Genomic DNA, 23,857 nt, shown 5'->3' on the forward strand with positions numbered 1-23,857 from the left:
GAATATCTATGTGGAGTCAGCGGTCAGAAAGTAAGAAACAGAAACCACAAGCCACAAGGCTCACTAGAAGCCCAAGGAGGACCGATTTTACTATAAATATGACAGGAGGGATTGAATTTTCAAGATGCATTGCCTCCACTGCAGATGAAAAGAAGCTAAGACAGACACTTCCTGCAATTACTGATACAGGATTAAATGCTCCAAAAAGAAAATAATAAAAGAAACAGAAAAACGTGCCTAGTCCTATGAAGAAAAAGAAAGAAACAGCAGAAACAGCCTTTGAAAATATGTCAGCCTGCCACCAACACATTGAATAACACAAATGGTTGCACAGTATTGGAAATTTCTGCAGAATTACCACTTTGAAACCCATCCTTTCATGAAATAATTGGCCAAAATCTATGTTGATAAATTAAATAATATTCCATTACAAAAATACCCCACATCATGCAAAGGGTATTAAGACTGCATGGTAAAGCATTTAAGTCAAGGAATAATATTGTAAGTTCCTTGTGAATCTTCAGTCCTTTCACACTCGGTTGTGTGTATCATAACACAGTTGTAATGAGATAACTTCATGTGGCCTGACATCCTAAGGGACGCTAAACAGCATTTTATTCCACAGCAGTCTTCAATAGTCAGTAGAGACTGCTTATTGCCAGAAATATTGTGAAGAGAGAAAAAAAAAAAGGAGTTCACACCCCTACAGTTTGCAGAGACAGCAGCATAACTCTGTGCATGATATCCAGACTTTCAGTATCAGAATCACTAATATATCTTTATCTTGAATAATGTGGTGTGTTTAATTAATGTTTATAGATTTGTGACAGAATGTCTCATCAAAGAGTGGAGCACAGATGAAAAGTAGAAGATTTAAATCCATTAGCATACATTATTTGCTTTAAAATTACTTGGTACCCACTTGGAATAGGAAAATAAATCTCACTCTAGAGTTTACATTCTTTCTCATACTTGTCCTTCCAATTTAGCTTGGAAGAGCAGAAATGTAATGTGTACCTGTGGAGGAGTGTGGGTTTGCGTGCAGCTTGCTGTAGACTCCATTTTAAGGCAGGGAGCAGGCTGACTGGTTAGATACTAGAGGGAATGGTGCTGCAGGGTAACAAAGCTGGACTTTTCAACCCTAAGGAGCTGGGCCTTGTCTGAGGACTCGACTTGGAGGTCTAGGGCAGTTTAGGACTTCAGATTAACCTTAGAGCAGATTGTGGAGCAGTGCTGAACAAGTCCATCAGTCAGTCAGTTATCCTGCTGCAGGACTGTGGATGGTGAATTTTTAACCCTCCACTCTTTTCATTTTAGAAGCCACTTCAACTGATCATCTCAATGCTCAAATTTATATATGGGTACTGCTGAAGTGGTGTATTTCACTTAAGATCTATATTAAGACATACGAGTTATTTGATCTCAGAAACATCTTAAACATTTGAAATGCATCAGCACAGCGAAAATATAAATGAGATGCAGTGTGTGCCACGTTCTTGGCCAACAAAGAATTTGAAGAGACCCAAAGGGTCCAAGCTCTCAACTCCTGCTTATACTGTGAATGGCCTGAAGGGAGCAAACTTGACTGGCATGAGCCACATAAGGTTCCCAGAAGAGCAGCTCCGTTTGTTCACACTTCCTGAGATGTATGCAACATCTCATGTGAGGCTCATTAACAGGAGAACTGTCCTCTGCAGTGAGTACCAGAGTGATGGGAAAAGGATGTCCCCTCTTCTGAGGATGCAAGCATCGCTCTTGCAGCCCACTGTCACAGCAGAACAGGGAGCGCCAAGGTACAGGCTCTCTATTCTACCACTGCTTCTGGCTGTCAAAAGTTCACACGTATAAAATTTTACAAACTAGAGTTTGTCATTTAAAATTTTATACCTAGGTGTCTGTGACTCATATTTTCCCAACTGGCTTCCAGGATGGAGAAGGAAACACTGAGAAGGTGTAATGCTAACAACTTGGCTCTCTCTTCTGCAATTCTGTTCAAAGATCTGCCCCTACATGAGGTGCTATTTAGAGCTCCCTCTTCTGAAAGCTTGAGCCCTTAAAACAAAATAATCTGTCAGCGACAGAAATCCAAGAAACAAAGACTGACTTTACCTCAAGGTTTCAAGTAATGCTAGTTTTTGAAGCAATTAAGTTACAATTACACCACTCTGCGCTCACTTCAGACTTTCAAATAAAAAATACTCAGGCTGCAACCTTAGAGAAAGTGGCATGGCTTGATTGAAATAATTTGCTTTGCTTTGTCTAATTTACATTTTCAAACAAGCATTAAGTCTCATATGCACTGAGAAATGCAAGTACAACAACCTCCTGTGGCTTGCCTTAACAATATGCATGCTATTGAAATACTAACGTAGTCATCTCACCACTCTATAAAGCTATTAAATATATGTGAAAGAGATGTTCCAGTGCAGATACTTGGGACAGAGAAAGTTAAAGGGAGGAGGAGAAAAGAGCATAGAGTCTTCAGAGCAAGGACAGAGGTGGAAAGCCCATACTTAGGGGGTAGCAGTAGCACACTTGGGGAACACCAGCCTAAATTAATATGCCAGAGGATCCCTTCTTTCCAATCTGCGTGCCCCACTGCCATGCACACACTTCCAAGAAACTCTGAAAAAGATAATGGTGGAGGAAAAAAGAGAAGAAAGCTCTGTTCTTTTAACAAACTCACATGAGGACAGCTGCTGACTGGAATGCACTGTTTCTTGCGACACTCTGTCTTGCCTTTCACACAAGCACAGATGGTGCAGTTCACAGAGGACCACATCTCTCCATCCTGCAACAGGGAACATGATATAGTATCAGCTGGGGTGGCAACAGGAAGCTATTTCAGCAATGTATCATTGCACAAGAAAGGATGACTTTCCCTGTTGGCATCGTGTCATTGTTTAGTCTAAATTATTTTGAGGTCTCTGTCCATGGCCAGTCGGATTAAAGACAAAGATCAAATTCAGCAGGGTTTTCTTCTCTTTGGCCCTCTAGGTCAGAAATCCATTTTTCCAAATCACATTTTTATTTTTCATCAGTGTCCTGATTATTTGAATTGTTTTCTCTCCAATGTGTGTCTGAGATGTGATCACACCTACAACAAATTCTCATTTAAGCTCACATAATTAGAAAAACCTGATTCATTGGGTTGAGTGACGTCTTTAAGTTGATGCACGTGAAAGTATTTGATTAAGATGTCAGCGTATAGTGAATTTATTCCCAGATGTAGCATCATTTTGACTTAGGGCAGGAATGGTTGAATAATGAATTCTAATTCAGATTACTTACAGCACTTTCACAGATACTTGATCTGCTGAACATCTGAAAATGTTTAGAAGAGATACAGTGCTGAACTTCTCAAATGCAGAGCAGGTAAGCCAGTCTATGTATGGCTCTTAAAGTATTAGGTGCAGAGCAAAATATGCCTCATGGTCTTGTCCCCACTTACTTGGGAAGGATTGCTTGTGGAACTGCCCTGGCTCCTCTTTATGTAGCGTTGCCTTTGCCAAGTGTGGTTCCTAAAACATTCTATCTCACCCACTTACAGTCTTGTGCTAGCCCGCTTAGAGCCAAAATGTGCGTGTTTTCTGTTTACAGGGCTGCTGTGAAGGAAGGGTGAGGATAGACCTGACAGGAACAGGCAGTCCAAGCAGGCAGCTGTGAACAATTATGTACCCACCTCAACATGATTTTCTGACCAGAGAGAAAAACAGACTAAATCTGAAATGCCAAGGAACCTAACTTATCCAGCACAGCATGCTTGCTCAAAGGCTGTTTCTCCCCTATCTTTTGTTTCCAGGCCATGTTACGATTGCCTGGTGTTCCTGATGCAGCACATGTTCTTGTGGGGCTCTAATGACTGCTCTCCAAGCATCTGCTAAGGTACCAGAATACATCACAGTTGACTGCATGCAGCTACCCTGACTTTTTGTCTCACAGCTGGTTTTGCACAGGAGTACAAAAACACGTTTACTGTGCCCATTCTACCTGTGTTAGACCATTAACTTCAACAGGACAACGCTGGATTTGCCTTCTGCACACGAGGCCAGAAATGGGTGCACTGTCTCGTTGTGTTTTCTTACTCCATATAATATGTAGTAATATAATAAAATCTTCACAAGAGGCAGAATATTTTAGTTGGGTGCCTAAGAAGCAGGCATTTGTTCCTCAAGCACAATAGCACCAGTGTGAAAGTGCCAATCAGACGGATTATAGTCTCAGCGTACAGTAGGTTCACATGTAATTTCCAGAATAAACTCTTCAGCTATGTACACAAAAGATGGAATAAATGGGAAGCGATTCTGGCTGAGCAAACCAAGTATTCACAAAGGATTTAACATTTGATCTGATTCAAGGGTCTCTTGATTCACAGATGGCCCGTGAGGTGACAGAATCTTTTTTCTGACACAGTGTGAAAAAAGCCGCACCACTTGGAAAAACAAACAGGGTCTCAGCAACAGCAGAAGCGTTCTGCAGGGAATCTCTTGTGATTTGAAAACATTGGGTGAGAGTTCAGTAGGTAACAGTTATTACATGGGTATCCCAATGTAAGATGTCAGAGGTGCTGTCCTTAGCAGAGACGTGAAATGTAGTAAATCAAGATGAGTAACTTTCAGCCAAGACGAAATTTGCAAATCTCCTGTTGGCTCAGCTATGGAAGAGACTCTTTGGCTCAGTGGATAAAGCCTACATACCACTCAGAATATCTTCCCCATGAATATCAGTGTTTGTCTGGGATAGCAGAGCATTACTATCTCTTCCTAAAAATGCATTACTTGTCATGAAACAGCAGCTTGAATCTCTGCATAAGGAGAGGGAGACAGCATGTCACATCAAGGAGGAACTAATCTGTAACTGCTGTGTAGCAGGAGAATTTACACAAAGTCAGAAAAAAAAAATAGCAGATGGCAAATTTTGCAAAGCTTTGCCTCTGAGTTGTTCCATCATCAACAAGGATGGTGAGGATTCTGCTAAAAAACAAGCCACAATACTAATTTACAGTAAACTCATGCTGTTTCAGCTGTTACAATGGTATCTACTCTTGAGCCACACCTGGAACTTTACCTGGAAGATCTTATTGCCAAACTTGCACACTTTCACTTCTTCAGGAGACATATATGAGACACACTCCTTGCAGCAGTGGTCTTTGTTTTTATTGCATTCACCAGGAAGTAAGCACCTCTTCTTACATATCACTGTTGAATCCTAGGTAAAAGGACAAAATGGAATCATGAAATCATCACCAAGATGTTTGTGCTCCTGTGTGTCCTTACCATAACACTTCTGCTTGCTCAGTCATTGCATCCATCCAAGTTACAGCCCTACTACTTTGAATAGGTCATCTCAGAGAAAATAATAATTATTTACTGGGTTAAGGGAATCTTTCATGGTCTGTGAAGCTAAAGCCTAGTTCATACTTCTGTTGGCCTGCAAAATCTTACTGATTTGGTGACACTTCCATTTTTTTGCCTAGGTGCAAAAGTGCAAGCGGTCATAGTCATGTTAGAGGAACTAAAAAAAATCACTGCCCTTCAGCAGAGATGTGGTAATTCACCATTTAGAAACTCCTTTTCCACTGTAATGCAAACTTAAAGAGGATCACATAATCTGAGTAACTTCATTTTGCATCACACAGAGTCAAGCATCATGTCTCAGCTGAGGCAGTCAGTAACTTTTTAAACTTTCCTAGCACAAGTGCAAGTGCTCTTCAGATCAGATTCTCCGGGACCACACAAGATGCCAAAGAAGAACAGTATCAGGGCTTACAGTTCCACAGCCCTACATATTACTGCTATGCCAGATAACCAGCAGCACACAATATCAAAGCACTGTGAACTTACCTTGCATGTACACATTGTGCAGTTGTCATAAATAAATGAGGACCCATTATCATATACGTTGCTGTGAAAGAGGCAGCTTCCAAACGGGAGGTCGAACACTTTCCTCTGTCCTGAATATAAATAAACAGTAATAGAAACAGAATGTGGTTGAAAAGATGCCATATTGTCAACAAAAATAGTAGGGCTTATTGTCACCAGACCAAATTCATGTGCAATGTGTCATTTGCTATGTGTTTCCATTTTGGTGTGAAAAAAATATGTACTTTTAACAGTTCACTGTTCTTCTAGCACACATTCATCTGCACAAATTCTACCGTGGGAGGGAATATAAATATGATTTATGGCATGTTTATATTGGAAAAATCTTTCTTCTCCTTCTCATCATAAAGTGCACAGTGCAGCTAAAGGAATAAAAAGTAAGCACTGCAAACTCTTAGGGTAGGTATATTTACACTAGTTTAAACAGTCTTTAACTTAATGCAATAACTTATCAAATAAAGCAGCCTTAACTGGTTTTAGCATATCTACCTCAGGGGTTCACAGCAGACAAACTAAATCAACTCAGTGACACTGATGCAAAAAAAACCCCACATAGATGTTGTCCGGTCTCATTAAGATAGCTTGGTGTACCATGTTCACACAAGGCTGCAAGAAATACAGGCATTTGTATTGTTTATGAGCAGAATGAGGGCAATACAAGATATTTAGTTTCCATAACCCATAAAATATTTGGGTTTCATGAGAGCGAGGCAAGGCTTAGAGCACTATACAGGGAAGGCAGCATCAATATCAAATCCTTCCTGAAGTCTTTTAATCCTGCAAGCACTTTCAGATCCAAGTTGCAACACACTTTGCAGTTCTGCAAGCTTCTCCTAATTCTCAGCTATTTCCTAGCAGGTTATTTTAAACAAGTGACCATTATGATACATAAACATCATCTTTACAAAAACACTATACTTACCTTCCTGGTTTTGAATACCTTCCCCTGTTTACTTTTGGTGGCAGCCAACTAATAAGTTCTTTTATGAGTGGCTGCCGGTCTCCCAGCTTATCATTTCTGAGGTCTGATGTTAAATACGCATCAATTCCGAGGTAGGGAATGGCCACTATAAGTACATACAAGAAGTCACTATGTACTAGGCCAATACTTTAGCTCTCAAACCACCAGCTCTTGGCACACTGTAATTCCTTCCCTTTTCAATAATTCGTGATAAATGTAGAACAGCTTAAAGGAAAAAGGTTCCATTTTCCTCTAAGATATAAGCAAACAAAAGGATAAGCACAGAGAAAAATCCATTGGATTAGCCCTGAGTTTTTACAAATCTAATGTTAAAATAACTATCAAACAAAAGTTAAGATAACTGCTATTCTTCGAGTAGACACAATTTGAACATCTCTCTCTTGCAAATTAGCTACCTTGGACTAATCTGTGCTTGCATAACCAGCCTTCCTTTTACTAAATGTGCATCTTTCTGAAAAGGCTTAATTTCTCTTGCAGGACTGACATATGAAATCAGTTGGGGATGCTCAGCAGCCCTAAAAGAAACTGCTCTACATCCATGCACCACTTATGGGTAAAGCCTAGCCATAGTCCTGCCTGTAACAACACTTCTGCTGCTCTATGTGGGGCCAGGACTTCAATCACATAACTTATGTCAACAAGTGAACAGAAGTCCAGTTCTCTCTCTCACACCCTCTTGCCATGCCTTGCAAACCACCCAGTGCAATTCCGGGTGGCCAACCCAGTTCAAATAGTTGGTAAAAAACCACTGACAAAGGAGCTACCACTTTAAAAGAAGTGGTGGTGAAGATATTGGCTTAATAGTCGGCTTTGCTGGCTCATAACTAGTAGTTAAACTAATAATTCAGGTCCCAGTAGACTCCACAGCATTCTTCTAAGCTATATACGCTGAGTATCAGGAATTCAATTGCAGGGAGGTCCTTCACATGATACTTTAAAAACCATGTCTCAGCATCCCTGAAAACATTTCTCTTTCCTAACTGCCATGCAGTGTGCTACACATGCCTTGGCTCTACCTCCACTCCAAAACTTCTAGCACTTCCCTGTGAATAGACATTGCCTATTCACAGGTATATGACATGCTTTAGAGCAAAGACCACATAAAATGAAAATAATTATTACTAGCGAACTCATTTACAGACGTTTCTAAGAGGGGAAAAAAGAATCTGTAGAAAAATCCCCATGAAGGATTCAAAAATCAAAGCTGGGTTTTGAATGCTTAGATCAAGGAGGGGAAGGTTCAGTTGGGAAAAGCATGGGGTGGAGAGTACAAGAGGAGTTTACAGAAGGAAAGGAAAAATGTCCTCAGCCAAAATAGAAGCTCAGTGTTTGGACTGTTCTCCTCTCCATTTAATTCCTCTACTGTATTACTCTCTGGTGCTGTGGTTAAATGTTCCAGGCAGATATTTATCTGTAGTGTTTCTCAATCAGCAAATAAATAAATAAATAAATAAATTCAGGTTTGTTTCAAGCAGTCAAAAATGTTAAGTATTACGACAAGCTGAAACTTTCTATGGCTTGGTGCCTCCAAGGCCAGATCTCTCTGTACCCCTAACCTAGCCCTGGAAACAGACTTTGGATGGTAGTAAAGATATGGTCAAAATGACAAAAAGTTTTGTTGAAGAACTGGGAGTTACCAGCTCTGAAAATTTTCCAAATTTAGTTATAACCTCATAGACCAAATTAAAGCTAATTTACTTGGTAGAATGTAAGTGTTCCTTGTTTATGAAATAGAGGGACACATGTTGAGGAACGTTAACCTCTGGGATCTGTGGACATGGTAAGAGCAAAATAAGAACTCTCAAAAGTCACTGCCTTCCTTGGCATGACTTGGAAGAACTAGCCCTTCTTAGAGGCCTCTGACTTACTCCTTTAAAATGCGTTGGAAAGATGTGATTGAAAATATTCCTGGCTGAAACCATGATTCCACCTTAAGAAGGCAACCATGAGGCAGACTCCTGGGTCCCTGGCCTCTCTGACAACAGGTTCTAAGAATGCAATTTCAGTCCAGAAGTTCCCTCTGACCTGCATTTCCTCAAAACCAAGAATGCAAATGCACACTTGAATAAAAATATGAGAGGGTGAGGCCTTTTCTTGTGGCAAATTCCAATGAAATGCTTCCTCCTGCCTCAATCTCCTTTGTAAAACGTGTAATAAAGGTGGGAAACATCTCTATATTCGTTTCTCTAAGCAAGCCAACTGGTCTATGCTCAAATGCTCTTCTGCGGCTGCTTGCTTAGTACCACCCATCACAACCCTACACACTGACCCTGAGTACCTGTTTAAACCTATAGATTATAAACTCCACTGGGAGGTGGTGTCTCCTCCATCTCCCAGAATTTACCAGTACTGTGAAATACTGGTATAAAAGATGGTATGCAGAAACAAATCATATTAATTACAAAATTCACAGAAAAAAAAAAAAAATCACTCACCTAAGCATTTGGGGCAACACTGTCCAGCAGGAATGTGACTGAGGTGCTGGGGACATGAAAGAATGGGGCAGACTTCTTGGATGCACTGTGTCCTGCCACCCTGAAGGAAAATAGGCTCCGTTAGAAAGAAAATAAAGCAAAATGTTAAGTAGACGTGCACACACCGACATAGACTGGTAAGAAGCCTTGAAAAGCCTTAGCCAAAGCAGTATTTGCCCACAGAAATTTCTGCTTGCATCAGGCATACAAGGAACGTGTACAACTGTCCTTCGACACTTTCTATATTGCTTGCAGAGACCTTGGCTTATTCATATTTTTTCATTCTCTCAAGCAATGAATGCAATAGTTGAAGGAATAGTGTCTTTCTATCTTATTTCTTGGTGTGGATATGAGAAAAACAGGGAGAATAAAATCATTATCCATGAACCTTTCCGGATGTTCAAAAAAGTTATTGAGCAATTTTTTACATTATTCTTCACCTCCTGTGCCGTGCCCTTCTAGGCTTGTCTGGGACAGGGATTAAGTGCTGAAGCAAGATGAGAGCAGGTGTTCTTCCACTGTGTCCATGACCTCAGAAACCAAATAAGCCAAAATCACTTAAGAAAGCACATTCTTCTTAGCCTCTGAGTGCAACTATGCAAACCCAGAAGGTCTGCTTTCTTCTGAGGAGTGAAAACCAAGAGGGTGTATGAAATTTTGAGAATGAGTGTGGCAAAAGAAAAAAAGCAGCAGCCTGGACTGGATATATCCTGGTGTATCAATGAATATCAGAAACAGTGAGAGGCAAAAAGCACAGCAAAGATGAAAGCAGAGAATATATGTCTATGATTAAGTCAGTCAAAAGAGATCTTTGTTCTCATCAGCTCGTTTGTCTGATTACTTCACTGAGCTTATAGAATACTGTGTTTAGCTCTAGACCCTCTACCAACATATGCTCCATATGCTCATGAGAGGTCCAGGTTGGTAAACTTCAAAAATCAGTCCACCTTTGTCTTAGCAAGAGAAGTTAGCCCTTTTCATCTAACTGCCCTGCCTTATTTATCACTCAGAGCTGCAGGCTCATCCCAACAATAAGCTTTGTGTTCCTGGATGCTGTGATGGAAGACTTACGAACAGCCTCCTCCCACCCACATGCTGGATGCCTCTCAGGGCTCCCTGGGGAAAGATGGAAAAAAGCTGTTCATTTTCGAAGAGCTCTGTGCCTGAAACGCTGGTATGTCATTCCACTCTTAATGGCCTCCGTGAATCATGTAAAAGCTTTTACATACAGGCAGACCCACATATACACTATTATACAGAAAATAACATACTGACTGTACCCCTGTTCTATAATAAGTTTTCAGGCACTGAAGTCTACCTGTCCCACGGGGCTACCAAAGCATCCTGAATGCACATGGCTAAGGACTGCTCGTAATTCTTTCACTGCGGCATGCAGGAACACAGAGTTTATTGTAGACTGAAATGACTGCCCTAAATTAAGGGTCAGACCAGAAACTTGACAAAACTAAATGAATTCTTCACTGATGTTCCTTATGATGCTCAGGGAATAGCTCTGTAAGAAGAGACACAGGTGCAGAATGAAACAGAAAATACCAAAGAAGGGCTTTCCGAAGCAGTTCCGTCATTCAGCCCAGGGAAAAAGGCTAAGAGAAGACAAAGTTCAAACTTCGGTGACAATTCCACAAATGTGGAAGTAGGGCATGGAGACCTCAGCCAGCCTGGTGACAGGATCATCCGTGGAAGATAAAGCAATGCTCCAGCGCTTGGTGAACACAGGTCCTTTCTTGCCACCTTGCTTCTGTATTTAATACTCACATATCCTGCGCCTCTCCAGAACTGCTCTGGAGTCTTGCTTTTCTGACATTGAATCAAAGCTCAGGCTTAGCACATTATTGAGACATTGCCTTTGTAGCCTGTTGTATAGATACTTTTTAAACACAAAATGCCATGGATAAAATGAAATATTTCTTTATTTCAGCCTTTTGTTTATAGCTCCTTTTTTACCGGCGCCTCCTCAGCACAAAACTAAGTCCAGTTGCATCCCTCTCTTTACCCCCCTGCTACTCCTGCTTCCAGCTGTAATGCTGCTTTTTAACACCAAACTATTTTCTAACTTGCTGCTGTCCCAGACAGGCTCTTCCAGGCTTGAGTATCATGATAGGGTACAAGCTCAAAAACAGTCTGAAACAAATCAACCTGTACCATTTAAAGTAAGAATAATTCTACTTGCCCTACAGAGCTTAGAGAGATAGCTCGTTGGGCACTACAAGGAAATGTCAAAACCTACACAATATTTCTATTTTCTTAAAAGCCTCAGTCATCACAATTCAAAACTCACAAAGCATTCAGAATACCAGCTTTCAAAGCAGGATTAGTTAGTCCTGCCAGTGCTTTAAATTGCATGGAATAGTGTCACATAGAAAAAACAGTGCAACAGAAGTTCAACAAAAAAAAAATCAAGGGAAAAAATAACTCCGGAGAGCAAAAAGATTGGCTCTGGATGGCCTAAGCCAGAGTGGGAACTGCACAGTAAACACCTTGCTTCCTCCACCTCCCAATTACATCTACAGCTTTTAGCTCACATTTCCCTGTTAAGCTTAACATCTCCCAGGCAGCCAGAATATTCCAGGTCCGAAGCAACACCTTCCAGTAAAACCAAACCTGAATTGGAAGCCAGTGCAGACCAATAAAGTACAAGTGACATCTGCTTCCTGTGAGAAATGCTATTCAAGAGCTAGGCAAATAAATCCTGGAGCGATAGTTACATGAAGCCTTAATCAGGGGATGCTGCGGCAGTCCACAGTCCTCTGGAGGTAACAGATTTTGTAAGACATCTACAGCCTATAATGAAAAGATTCACCTTCCACCTTGGAGACAGACAAAACCACTATAACTCCTGCTGCCACCTCGTATCTGCAAAACAAAGCAAAAGGCTCCCTGGCATCGGCTCAGAGGGAGGTATGGACGGAGGTATTGTCTTGTCTCAGCAGCTTTCTCAAGAGACAGAAGAGAGAGGAAGATGAAATGGTACACTCTAACTCTCCCACAAGAGGTCCATCCTTGAGAAAGACAGACAACGAGTCTTTCCTAAAACGAAAGGATGGAGCTAGTCTAGCTACTGGTCCATCCACTTCTGCTAAGCCCCTACGTCAACTATGATACTTCACTGTTCAATAAGGACACAAGAAACTTGGCAGGGTTGAGAGATGTGCCCATCCAGGCTGCAGCTGGCTTTGCTGGAGACACTGGATGAAGGATAGAGTGCAGTTTCTGGGCAGGCTACCCACATGCCTGGTGCACAGCATGTATGCAGCCTGTGTGCTAGGACAGACAGAGAGAAAAATGTCTGCAGAAAAAACTGTCTGTCCAAAAACTCCCCAAAGGTTGGGAGCCTGCTGCAATTAATCTCCAGGAGCCTTGGGCTTCATCTACCACGAGGGCAAAAACAGTGACCACCAGCTGCAGAGATGCCCTTGTCATAAGCAGGTTTTGAAAGCACTCATGAAATCTCAGGAGGACAGAGGTTTCCATACTCCCAATTTGTTTGCTACTGATAACAAGCACATCTAAACGTAGTAATGTTTTATATACATGTTATTTAATGTTAAAGGTTAACTTCAGTATTATCAAGAGCCATGTTTCTTGTGGGCATCTCATTTTCCATTTCACTTTCAGGCTTTATCTCTGTGCTTTGGTGAAGCTATAAATCATCTAAAAAGGATTCCTCCCCAGTTTTGCCCTATGTTCACTTCGTGCTTGAAAGACTCTGCTAATCCTCCAACATAAGTAAAATTTCCATTGATTTTGCAGAATATTTTGTCTAAGTGCTGGCATTAGGATTCAGCCCGCAGTGGATTGTAGGCATTTGGTTTTAACTTTCATTCTAGAAGAAGCGTGAAAGGTTTCATTTGCTACCAGTAAGGCTATCCTTACAGGGAAAAAAAATAATAAAGAAATATAAAAACTACGTTTCTCTCAACTGCAGGATACATATTCCAGACATTGAGAGCAAGGTCAGACACACACTGTAGCCTCAGCAGGGGTTGCTGTAAGAACTAAGACAGATGTTCGAGGTTGTCTCCAGCTATGAATAAAGATTTTATGCCACCAGCATGAAAAATACCTTTGAAAGTTCAACAGGGTCACTGCGGAGCAAGTCTGCCCCATGCCATTGGCAAGAAAAGCCAAATAAACTCACAACTGTATGACCGTCTGTTTTCAACCGCTCTAGCACAGTGCAGGTGACTACAGCCACTATGAACATATTAAGAGACTATCATTTTTGTCACAGCAATGGCATAAAGGCAACGAATAGAAATCTGCTGATAAAGAGACAGACATATCATTTGAGATTCAGGTAACGATGAGTATTACCATTCTGGAAAAAAAAAAAAAGATTAAGGCATAGCAGGACTCCTGTTTCACTACACCACATTCGCTGGTGTGCGTAAGGTTTCCTACAGGAATTGGATAGTGTATTGGCTTGCATACACTTGCTGGGCACCAGGAGCTCTGTCTGACATATTAACTACTGTGTGATAGTAAAGACTTCCACTACCTCCCAAACGTGTATTACATACATAAAACAGGTCAGCAACAGGTACTATGCAAACATTTTCAAAATGCCCCTGGAATCACATGCTTGTAAACCCATACCTTGAGTTTACAAACAGATATACAGTCCCTGATGTGTCATGCAAGTCGACTTCAGGCACAAAAGTGAGAGGATACCATATATAGAGTGTGGTTTTAATCGGGAAATAAAATAGGTGTTCTCTCCCAAATCAGATGAAAGACACGCCAGTTCTTATAGGACAGCCTCTGGGAGGAACTTCGCCCTTACACAGTATTGCAGGGTCCCTGAAACAGCCGTGTTGTGCCCAGTGAGAGTTCCCTGGAAGGGTCATGGGAGGGAGAAGGTTTTTAGGAAATGCACAAAGTAGCAAAACAGTTCTTAGCATAAAAGCAAACAGCACATCAATCAGTTCAGCAAACAGACAGACAGACAAGCCAGAGCTTCCCACATCCCTGCAGCCTGATCTACTGTCTAGACCAGGATTTTTAAAATGCCTCTTTAGAAAGCATTGGATAAAATTCAGAATAGGGAAATCTTGAGCTACAGTTCAAAACAGCAGGTATTTATACTGCCCTGTGCGTGCTAGATTTTTAAACTCTGGAGCTAGATCTCAAACCCTATTTGCTGAGATATCACTGCTATAGGAAGGCTTATAAAGTGGTCCTAGTGACAGTCTAAAGTGATGTCCTAAGAGCTGCATGCGCAGCAAATGCTCTAAAGAGCTCACCTTCATTTTAATACCACAGCATGCAGATTAGTGTGGATATAAATTATTGTATTAAAAAATACCTAAAATCTATACAGATTAGAAATAGTAAACTGAAAGATTCTTATGAATAAATTTCTAGAGGAAACTCTGGGGTAAAATAAAAGCCCAATTCTTAAACTACCCTTTCCCACTGTTTTCTCTGTCTGATGCAAAGGCATTCCTTGACGTAGCCAAGAGAAGCCGAAATAACTCCATCAGTTTCTAGCAGGTAAGGGTTTGACTCTACCACCTCTCCGTCCATGTGCACCCTTATGATGCAAGTGGTTAGGTGTATTGTTTGTGTCATCAACAAGCTGTATTAATAAGAAAGTTTGATTAGTTGTCTCCAACTAATGTAAATTCATGTCCCCGAGCTTCTAGCAAATTGCAAATGCAAAGTGTCACGGAGTTAGAACATCTTGACCTAAAACCAGGAACTGAAAAGCCTCCCTCTTTTGGAAGTTAATCTGTATGTGGTTGCATCCAGCTGCTGAGGAATTAACTAAATTATCCATTAGTTAGTAATACAGGGTAGGATGAAGCCTCTAAATACTGTCATGCTTTCCATCAACCAAATACCGTGTGTACCATGTACACCAAAGTGACTCGTGTAAGTGCCAAGCCAATCCAGTCTTGCCATCTATTCCAGTTCTCGAGAGCCACATTTCCTGGGATTGCTTAGCTGAAGAAAAGAAATTTTCTCTTCTTCAGAAGGAAGTGGTGTGCTGTGTTTGTTTGCTGAAATACCACAGCATCCTCCTAGAGAGTGAAGTATGCTCTTCTAGGGTATAGCTCCCCACCTTGAAATCGGACTGCTGGGGGGCTGCTGGTCCTGGTTCTTTCAAGTTTTGAAACATGATTTGCACTGACTCTCCTGTGGGAGGAGGTGGAGGACCAGGGTATTTACTGCCTTGGGTGAAAGGGAACATTCTGGAAAATGAAATCTTGGGTTGCACAGTAGCTTCCTTTAAGTATGCACAGGCAGAGACACTGCTCCTAAAATTTCACAGTTGCTGGAACTGCAGAAGGGCTCCTCAGGGAAGGTCACGCGGCACTCTGCTCTCAGCCAGGGGACTCAGCGCAACCAGCACTTGGTCATATTTCTCCAGTCTAATAGCGCTGTGCAGAAGTGTTGCTGGGATTATATTGCGTCTGGCTTCACAATCCAGCTGAAATCAAATTGCTCGCTGACCCAACATCCTAGCTGCAGAGTCTAGCAGCTGAAGAGCCAGCAGCCCTCTCCCCTCCAGGCCTTACGCACTGAGCTCTTGGCTGTGTTGAAAGTGATGTTGTAAATAGGCCCTCTTCACTTGGAAGCCTTGAAAGGTTTAATCGCAGTGTGTACTTTTCCCCTTTCAGGCTGATTTCCTAAGGAAAGAAGGCTTATGCAGACACAAACCAGGCACACCTGTAGCTTGTGAATCCCTGATCAGTCCCAGCCACAAACTATCAAGGGACTCCTCTAAAAAAAGTGTATAGAGATAAAATAGCAAAAATCAAAATAACGTTAAGATCTCAAGGACATTAAGTTCCTACAAGTTTGTTAAAACTGGACTGCTGCAGAGAGTAGAGCACCCTGAATTTCTTTCCCAGAAGGGACACCAGAAAGCACCCCACAGTGCTAGGCAGCGTCTCCCAGACCTCCTGCCTTTTGCTTGGTGCTCGTGTCATGGAGGTGCTGGAGGAGAGCTCAGGTTATTGCAATCAGAGCAGATAAAGGAGCAAGGGCCGCACAGCTATAGAAACAGAGCTTTGTTACTTCTGCTGCTCCTGGAACAATATCTCTATTCCTAGGTTAGCAGAGGCAACGGGACATAAGACAGGTCTGTGTCCCATACCTATTGCGCCATTCCCATGAGATGAGGCGTTTTTCTTCCTGTCTTTTCTGGTTTGTTTTTTTTTCCCCAGTACCTACACGGATTCATGATACCTGTGTCCCAGACTGGCCTGCAACTACCCTGAGTGCTGGATGCTTTCAGCTGGAGCCCACATACTTATTCTGCTTTGGGAGCTGTTATTCTCTTGATCCTTATCCTGGACAGTTCAACAACTCAGGCTTTTTCCAGGGGTAGATCTGTTTCTCTCAACAAATATCTCCTGCAAGCAGAAATAATGTGTCCCATGAATTATTCTTTCATTAGGTACTCTTTAATGTCTCTAAAGTCACATGCAGAAGCCAGAGCTTTCAACTCTGTAATATAAGTGCCTATTCCTTCTTCTGCTAGTTGATAGTTAAAAAAATCAACAATATCTTTCTACAGCTCTGAGATGTCTGGATTTGCACTGCACCTCAAACACCTTTGTGTGCTGTTTAATTCTCCCAGGCACTACTCCCAGCAACAGAGCATCACTTACTTATCAGAATTTTTTTCCCAGTGAGAGAGTATCTAAAAAATTGTCTTAGTTTTCTCAACTTTACTGACAATGCTCAGTGCTACATAGCAGGTTAGTTCTTTCAGCATGGAGATGATTGGCCAGCATCTCAAATTCAGCTTTTCCTCTAGTCTGAATCCTTCCACATCACCTCCATCACTTGCTGTCATTTCACACGCTTACTAATCAAACTCTCTTCCTTGCTGCAGGTCTCGTTAAACTGATAGCTGCCACTGCACCTTATATAGTCCATGTTGGATAATAGAATCAAAAGGCTTCAGACTTCTGAAATTAAAACTAGCTCATTATTAATAGAGAGCTACCTAACAGAAATGCCGCAACCACACGTACCACTGCACGTACCCTCCACATTTGTCTTGGTGTTTCCTATAAACCAAATATCCTTCTATAGGCTGTGCTTCCCCCTCTAATCTCCCTGCCAGTTGCTGCACAGGGCACACTCAAACAGTGCCAAGTCATCTCTCTGAATGCTGATAGGGAAAACAGGGATAGGGACCTAGCGCTGTACAGTACTCACTATAGCACGATGCCTTTCTGTGATGCTGGAAGTTAGAAGACATACACCTGGTAGAAGAGGTGGATTTTAGGCAGGATGTAGGCAAGGACTGCATCAAAGGTCATACAAATCAGTGGGAGTCTTTCTATTGATTTTCAGTCCACTTTGGATGACAGCATTTTGAACGAAAGTCCAAGAAGTTGCACAGGGCAATGGTGAAAAATGAGCCAAGATAACCGTGTAAGCAGGAATGGGCCAGGAGGGCAGCCCCACACTGCAGGAAGGGGCAGAGCTCTCCAGCACCTTGGGGGTAAGGAGCAGCAGCTTCGTGGGGACAGCAGAAGGGAAGCAAAGACATTGGCAATGAAACAATTCTGGCATACCACTGCAGGAGAGAGTTCAGCTATTCGTGATTAATTTAGCTGTTACACCAGAGGTCTCCAGTGGCTATGGAAGCTTTGCCATGAGCCACATGATTATTTATTTCTCTTCTAAAAAGAACTGTTTCTATGAAAAATTGCGATAAAACACGTTATGCTGGAAACTGTCTGTGGCCAGAAAAACTATTAAAAACCACTAACAAGCTTCTTCAGCTTGTTCACGTCCCATCCCAGATAATAAGAAAGTTAGGGTTAAATCCAAGGGACTTTCCTAACTTCAGTTATTAGAAGCAGAGCAGTAGCTCTGCAAAGCAGGTCCTGGCTTCTTGCAGCCATGACTTTTCCCCTGAATCAGCTGGAGGCTGCTTTGTTTTCATTGGCATCAAGAACACATGAAGCACAGTCCAGTGGCTGTACAGTTGTGTATACACCACCAGTGCATTTGCATAAGGTTTCAAAGTCCTAACCCAATGCTTGCAAAATGATAGTCACTGCCACAGTGTATTTATATAAATAGCACTTGCTTTTCATCAGATAAACTTGCACAAAGGTTTTCCTTTTTTTTTCCCCTTTTTCTGCACCATAAGCTTTCTGATACAACCTTACAAGCTTTTCTTGCTATGTCCTATCGTTAACGGTACTCCTATAAACCCCACACTTTGGCAGCTATCAGAGACTACTTTCACCCCCACTTCCAATTCCCACATTACAGCACAGTGCTGGCCTCCACTCTGAGAACAGCTTTTCCTTCTGAACAGTCCTTTCACAGATATACACAGTTATTAAATCCCTCCAGTGTCCCCAGCGTGTTTCTTGCACACGCAGAATACTAGTACCATTGTGGTCCTGAGAAAGGTGACAATTCTGACTCTCACTTCATCATCATTCTTTAAAATACTTGGTCACGACAAAAAACTCTACAGATGTATGTGCAGAGCTTTGCCTTAGAGCATTAGTTTTAAATAATTCACCTTAAGATATCTGCAGGACTAAATTGCAAGACTCGAGTGAATTAAATCTCCAAATGCCCCAATTCTGACATCTGGCATTTAGATACAAAATAAAGGCTTTATTTTCAGCGTTGCGGATACTTTCTTGTACACAATATGAACTTCATTTCATGGCATGGTTTGAAGCTTCATTTTTTGGAGGTGCAAATGTATAAACAAGGTCATGAATAAAACCGACTAGGGTTGTTCTTGGAAGAGGAAAAAAGCCCACAATTTAGAAGAAGGTGCCTACACACCTGAATTTGGAAAAGTTGTTACTAGGTCAAAACCTGCCAGAATAACCCACACCAAGTCACTGTTCCATTCACAAGCAAAGAGAACAAATCTCCTTCAGTGATTCAGGGCAATGAGGTATTGGAGAGGTTGAGATTAATCCTTCACCGGCTGTTTCTACAATTTATGGATGCCCTTGCCTGAAGGTTTGATGATAAAGCACACTGATACCTGTAGAACATCCGTGGTAAAATAAATCATACTGATTTAGTAGTAGCAAGGACACTACTTCTAGCTTTTTACAAGACCTTTATACATGCACGTACCCTCCTTAAACGTTATGCTCCATGTGTACTGCTGAGGTAACCTCAGGAAATATAGGATTACATACACACTGCTTCCTTAATGCATCCATCAAAGGTTTTTATTAACAGGAGATCCTGTTTGTCCTAAGCACTTAGCAAAGAGAGTTAAAAATACACTTTAAAGTGTTATGCAGACTTCAGCAAGAGAAAGTGCTAAACTGCAGCTCATTTAGAAGATTTCTTGGAAATAAAGTTTTAGGAAAACTAGGCTACCTTTGTGAAACCAGTAGGTTATGAAACGGTTGCTACAGTGAAACAGTCACAAGGGTAGCTTCAGTCTACCTGAAGTGGTGTAGGATTAGACTCACTGTAGGCCAACAGTACTTATCGATAGTAACATCCTTAATACCACAGTGCATGATTCCACCACTTTGTACTACCTAGAGCTGTCCCTCCCCAGAGATACGTCTTGGCCTTACTCCAGGGTAGGGCACACTCCAGCTTATGATCAAGGGAAAGCAATACATTTTCATCTTAAACACAAGCCTGAGGCAAGGAGTGCTGAGGAATCTGCAGCTCTCCAGGAACAGCCTTGGGAAGCACTTTGATTAGGAATTATTTACAAGTCACAGTTCCTCTACCGCTTCCTCCTTCCTCCAGGGGTAATGACTTACAGAAGCATCAGCAGCAAACTCAGACATTTCCCAGTCCTGGCAAGCAATAGGGGAATCACAGTTTTTTCCCTCCTTCCTTGCTTGCAAACCACCGGCACATGAATGGGGAAAGGGTGGATGAAACGCTCACAAGTCCATTCCTCCTTCACACCCCTGCATAGACCATGACATAGACTTAGGTCTCCCCTGTCTTTTCTTCCATTTTTTTCCCCAATAAAGTTCATATCCAGCTACCACTGTTAATTTATGGGTGGGATCCTGTTGCTAATTACTGGCTTCTCATTGGCAGCAATGCATCTGTAGAAGGCTGATGCCCAGATCTATAAAGATTGTAGGTTCCTCAGGGACAGCTTAGGCATGATGTAGAACCTACAGAAATATGGCTTTAACCATTTAGGCACCTATAGCATGCCAGGGCTGTCTATATTTTGGCCAGGACAGCTCTGTCTAAAGGCCTGCTGCTGTTCTTGCTCTGGACCAGCACTGTTACGGCAAGCCAACCAGCTTGGCACTTATCTCTGAGCTAAGCTCACACGACATTCACAAACTGGACAGTCTCATATCTAAGTTCTTTGCAAGGCCATGTTCAGGCCACAGCATATGGCCAACGTCATTAAAGAAGACTGCCAGAGGAGCTGGAAATACTTGTGTCTGCCTTTCCAATAACATCCTGCTAACCAAAGCATTTCAGAATAGAGGCGCAGCCAGAGGTGAAGGTACTCCATGATAAAGCAACACCACCAAGCAGTCAAAAATTAAAAGAGCCATATGAAACCATCAGGTTGTCTAGAAAGAAGGATTATATTTCTAGAGCCTAACGAAGAGGGCACATAGCCCAAAGGAAGAATTTTTCAAATTCTAGGACTTCTCACACGGGAAGATCTTTCTGCATTTTACATTTCAGAAAATACATCATACTAAGACTAAGAATGGAGGTCATATCACATGCAATTGGAAATGCAAATTACAATGCATTCTCACATTTGGCTTACTGCCGCATCATCAAAAGCCATTAGTAGCCCCTAAGAGAGATAAAAAGCAAGCAAATAAAATTTGGTTTTGGTTGCAAGTGTAGGTCTCTCCTTGGCCCTGTTAAGTCTCCTTTGTACCTGTCTAATGATGTAAAATGATCTTAAAATCAGTGTAAAGTGTTTCATTAAAGATTCCCGTAGGAAACAGAATCATACATTTTTATGCGTAGGATTTGTTGAACTACTGGAAAAATATTAATTAGCAGAGCAAAGACACTTGAAAAAAACGTGAATTATTTATATTGTAATCCTCATCCCACAGGCAGAGAACTTTGATAATTTACTTCTCCAAAAGTTCTTGTCTTTTTTTCCCTACTCTTCATTTTTTTAACATGCTCCTGAGATTACAATCCAGAACTCTCCGCTCAGCAAGTTTTCGGCGTTTGCCGTGTTCTCAGCTGCATGCACTTCCAGTTATTAACCTTCCCTCTACTCATGCTGGCCTTGCAGGGAAGTTTCCAGATAATGTGAGAAAGTGTCATTTGAAATGATTCTAAAGCAGAGAACAGCTACACACTCCAACCTATTATTGTAAATTAACACTAAAGGCAGCTATACCTTTCAAACTGATACAATATTTTTTACTATTTAAAAAACAGGCCCATCATATAAAACAGCTGCCATGTTTATTTAGATAAGTGCTCCTCCACTCTTACAAGTGGAGGCTGATGACAGATGTGTTTTTAAGGCAAAAATATTAACTCTAGAAATGTCAGCATCTGCTTCTTCTCAGCCTAGCCTTACAGATTCACACATCATTTTTCATCCACAAGGAGAGTTTCTTTTTTCTTACAGAGAATCTAAAAACACGGGTGTAAATTACTGGTCCTGAGGCCTGACGGTTTTATTAGCATGTCACTGGTGCTACACATGTTAGGTCTGATTAGACATAGAGAGCGCTGGTTTCCATGGCCCGCTCCTCGTGGGATGAGGAGGGCTTGCACTTCCCCTGCAAGAATTTTCCACCTGACTGCTCCATTTCTGTGAACCAGTATTTGTAAAGTTACAAGATGCCACACAAAAGCACTGTATGTAGTTCCTGGGGTTACTGGAAAGAGAGGAAAAAAAACACAAAGAAAATTTTCGACTGAATTCAAGGAGTCCAGCCTTCTTGCTCACACAGCTAGCATGCTATAATTTATTTTCATGTATTTAGTACAGTAATTGTGTCTTTAATCGTGTACTAGTACTGTTAGTAGATAGAGTAGATGAAGCCCAATACCTTACTCACTACATACACATAAAGAACACTTCCTACACCTTTATATCACAGAGGAGCTCTGTGGTACTCACATTGCCTCCCAGAGAAATGCATGCCAAAAGAAAAAATTGCTCAAGGATAATTATGTACAATCAAACCATGAACAGACGTATGAACAAACGGCAATTAGAAGGTGGCTGCTAACCATCAGCAATTCAAGACAAACCATCTTCCAATTAGTGACCAGTTAGACCAAATTAGAGCTGTAAGAATTGACCATACTAGCTAAGAAGTCCCTCTGGCTGAAATTCGCATACACATCACTAGCCCGTGCCGCCTGAGACCCAGTGACTATCCAAGACATTTCCATAGCACTGGTAGACATGATAAAGGATTTGCCACTGGAGACCCACACCTTCCTGGCACAACAGCTAGCAGCCAGGTGCATTATTCAATGGCACAAAAATGTCTGCGTTGAATAACTAGAAGCTGTCCTAGCCTGAATGGTAGCTGTTCTCCACAGCCAGCTATCTTCCCTTCAGACCGTGCTCAGGTTCTTACCCTAGACATTTTAGTGACAGTAAAACCTCTCCAGTACAGCTGCACACCAAAGTGCTGACAAATCTTATTTCAACATTTTGAGCTGGCCAGAGATGAGACATCACTCCTGGCTTGCCTGCAGCACTGACCTCTTAGCATGGCACTGTACCTAGGTCATATGTCCCAGAAAAGGCAGACCATGAGCTGAGAACTGGAAGCTGCCCACATCCATTATAGGTGCTTGTATGAAGCTCTGTTGCTAAATGACTTAACAAGATTTTCCCACTTCTCTCGGAGTGTGGCAATGCAGATCTTCTCCTGGAAGAGGAAGTAATGTATTTACATAGGTACAAACAATGTGCTGCGGGCTTTAAGCATAAACAAAAAAAGCCAAAAGACCAAGTTCTTGCCTGAGCAGCTTTATGATCTAAATAGGTAACACACAGCCAGGGAATGAATGGGAAGCAGCTTAACAAAACCGCAACCGTGACTGTCCCGTAAGCTTTGTGATTTCTTTGTTTGCTTACATGCTTTCAGCAATTTATCCTGCCTTTGCCCCTTGGCAAAAACATATTTTTACAGATGGGGCTAAAAATAGCAATGGATGATAGAAACGGAGGACCGAAGGTAAGTGGTGCCAAGTGAGCCTGCATGAGGTCTCTGCAGTTGTGTCCAAGTTAAATTGATATTAGAGTAGCCATTGCTAAAGGCTTTTTATTTTTCTCTTTTCTGTGCATGACAAGCACTTCTGTTATTGGCTACGCTTAATATTCCTGAACTCTTTATTTTTAGGATCGATCAAGCATTTAATTTAAAAAAAATGTTATTTTGACTGACATTAAGCTGGTATTTTTTCAACAACATCAGGGGAGTCTGACTGGCAACTCCATTTCATTTGTAGTTCAAAGACTCTACAGGGACTTCATTTTCAAAATAATTTCATTATTTCTTTAGGAGAAAATGTTTTTTCTCTCATGCATTTTTCAGATT

At 41.6% G+C, this 23,857-nt stretch overlaps 1 protein-coding gene across 2 annotated transcripts in view; it reads right to left on the reverse strand.

Annotated features, from left to right (window-relative positions):
- BMPER (BMP binding endothelial regulator) overlaps positions 1 to 23,857 on the reverse strand; it is a 148,987-nt gene that overhangs the window by 63,853 nt on the left and 61,277 nt on the right. For both annotated transcript variants that reach the window (XM_068405195.1, XM_068405194.1), the window contains exons 7-10: positions 9,300 to 9,399; positions 5,844 to 5,953; positions 5,068 to 5,208; positions 2,687 to 2,791 (exon numbers count right to left, since the gene is read on the reverse strand). In XM_068405195.1, coding sequence (XP_068261296.1) covers positions 2,687 to 2,791; positions 5,068 to 5,208; positions 5,844 to 5,953; positions 9,300 to 9,399 — 456 coding nt within the window. The remainder of the gene's footprint in view (positions 1 to 2,686; positions 2,792 to 5,067; positions 5,209 to 5,843; positions 5,954 to 9,299; positions 9,400 to 23,857) is intronic.

Source organism: Nyctibius grandis, chromosome 7 (assembly GCF_013368605.1).
Source record: "Nyctibius grandis isolate bNycGra1 chromosome 7, bNycGra1.pri, whole genome shotgun sequence".
NCBI lineage: Eukaryota > Metazoa > Chordata > Aves > Nyctibiiformes > Nyctibiidae > Nyctibius > Nyctibius grandis.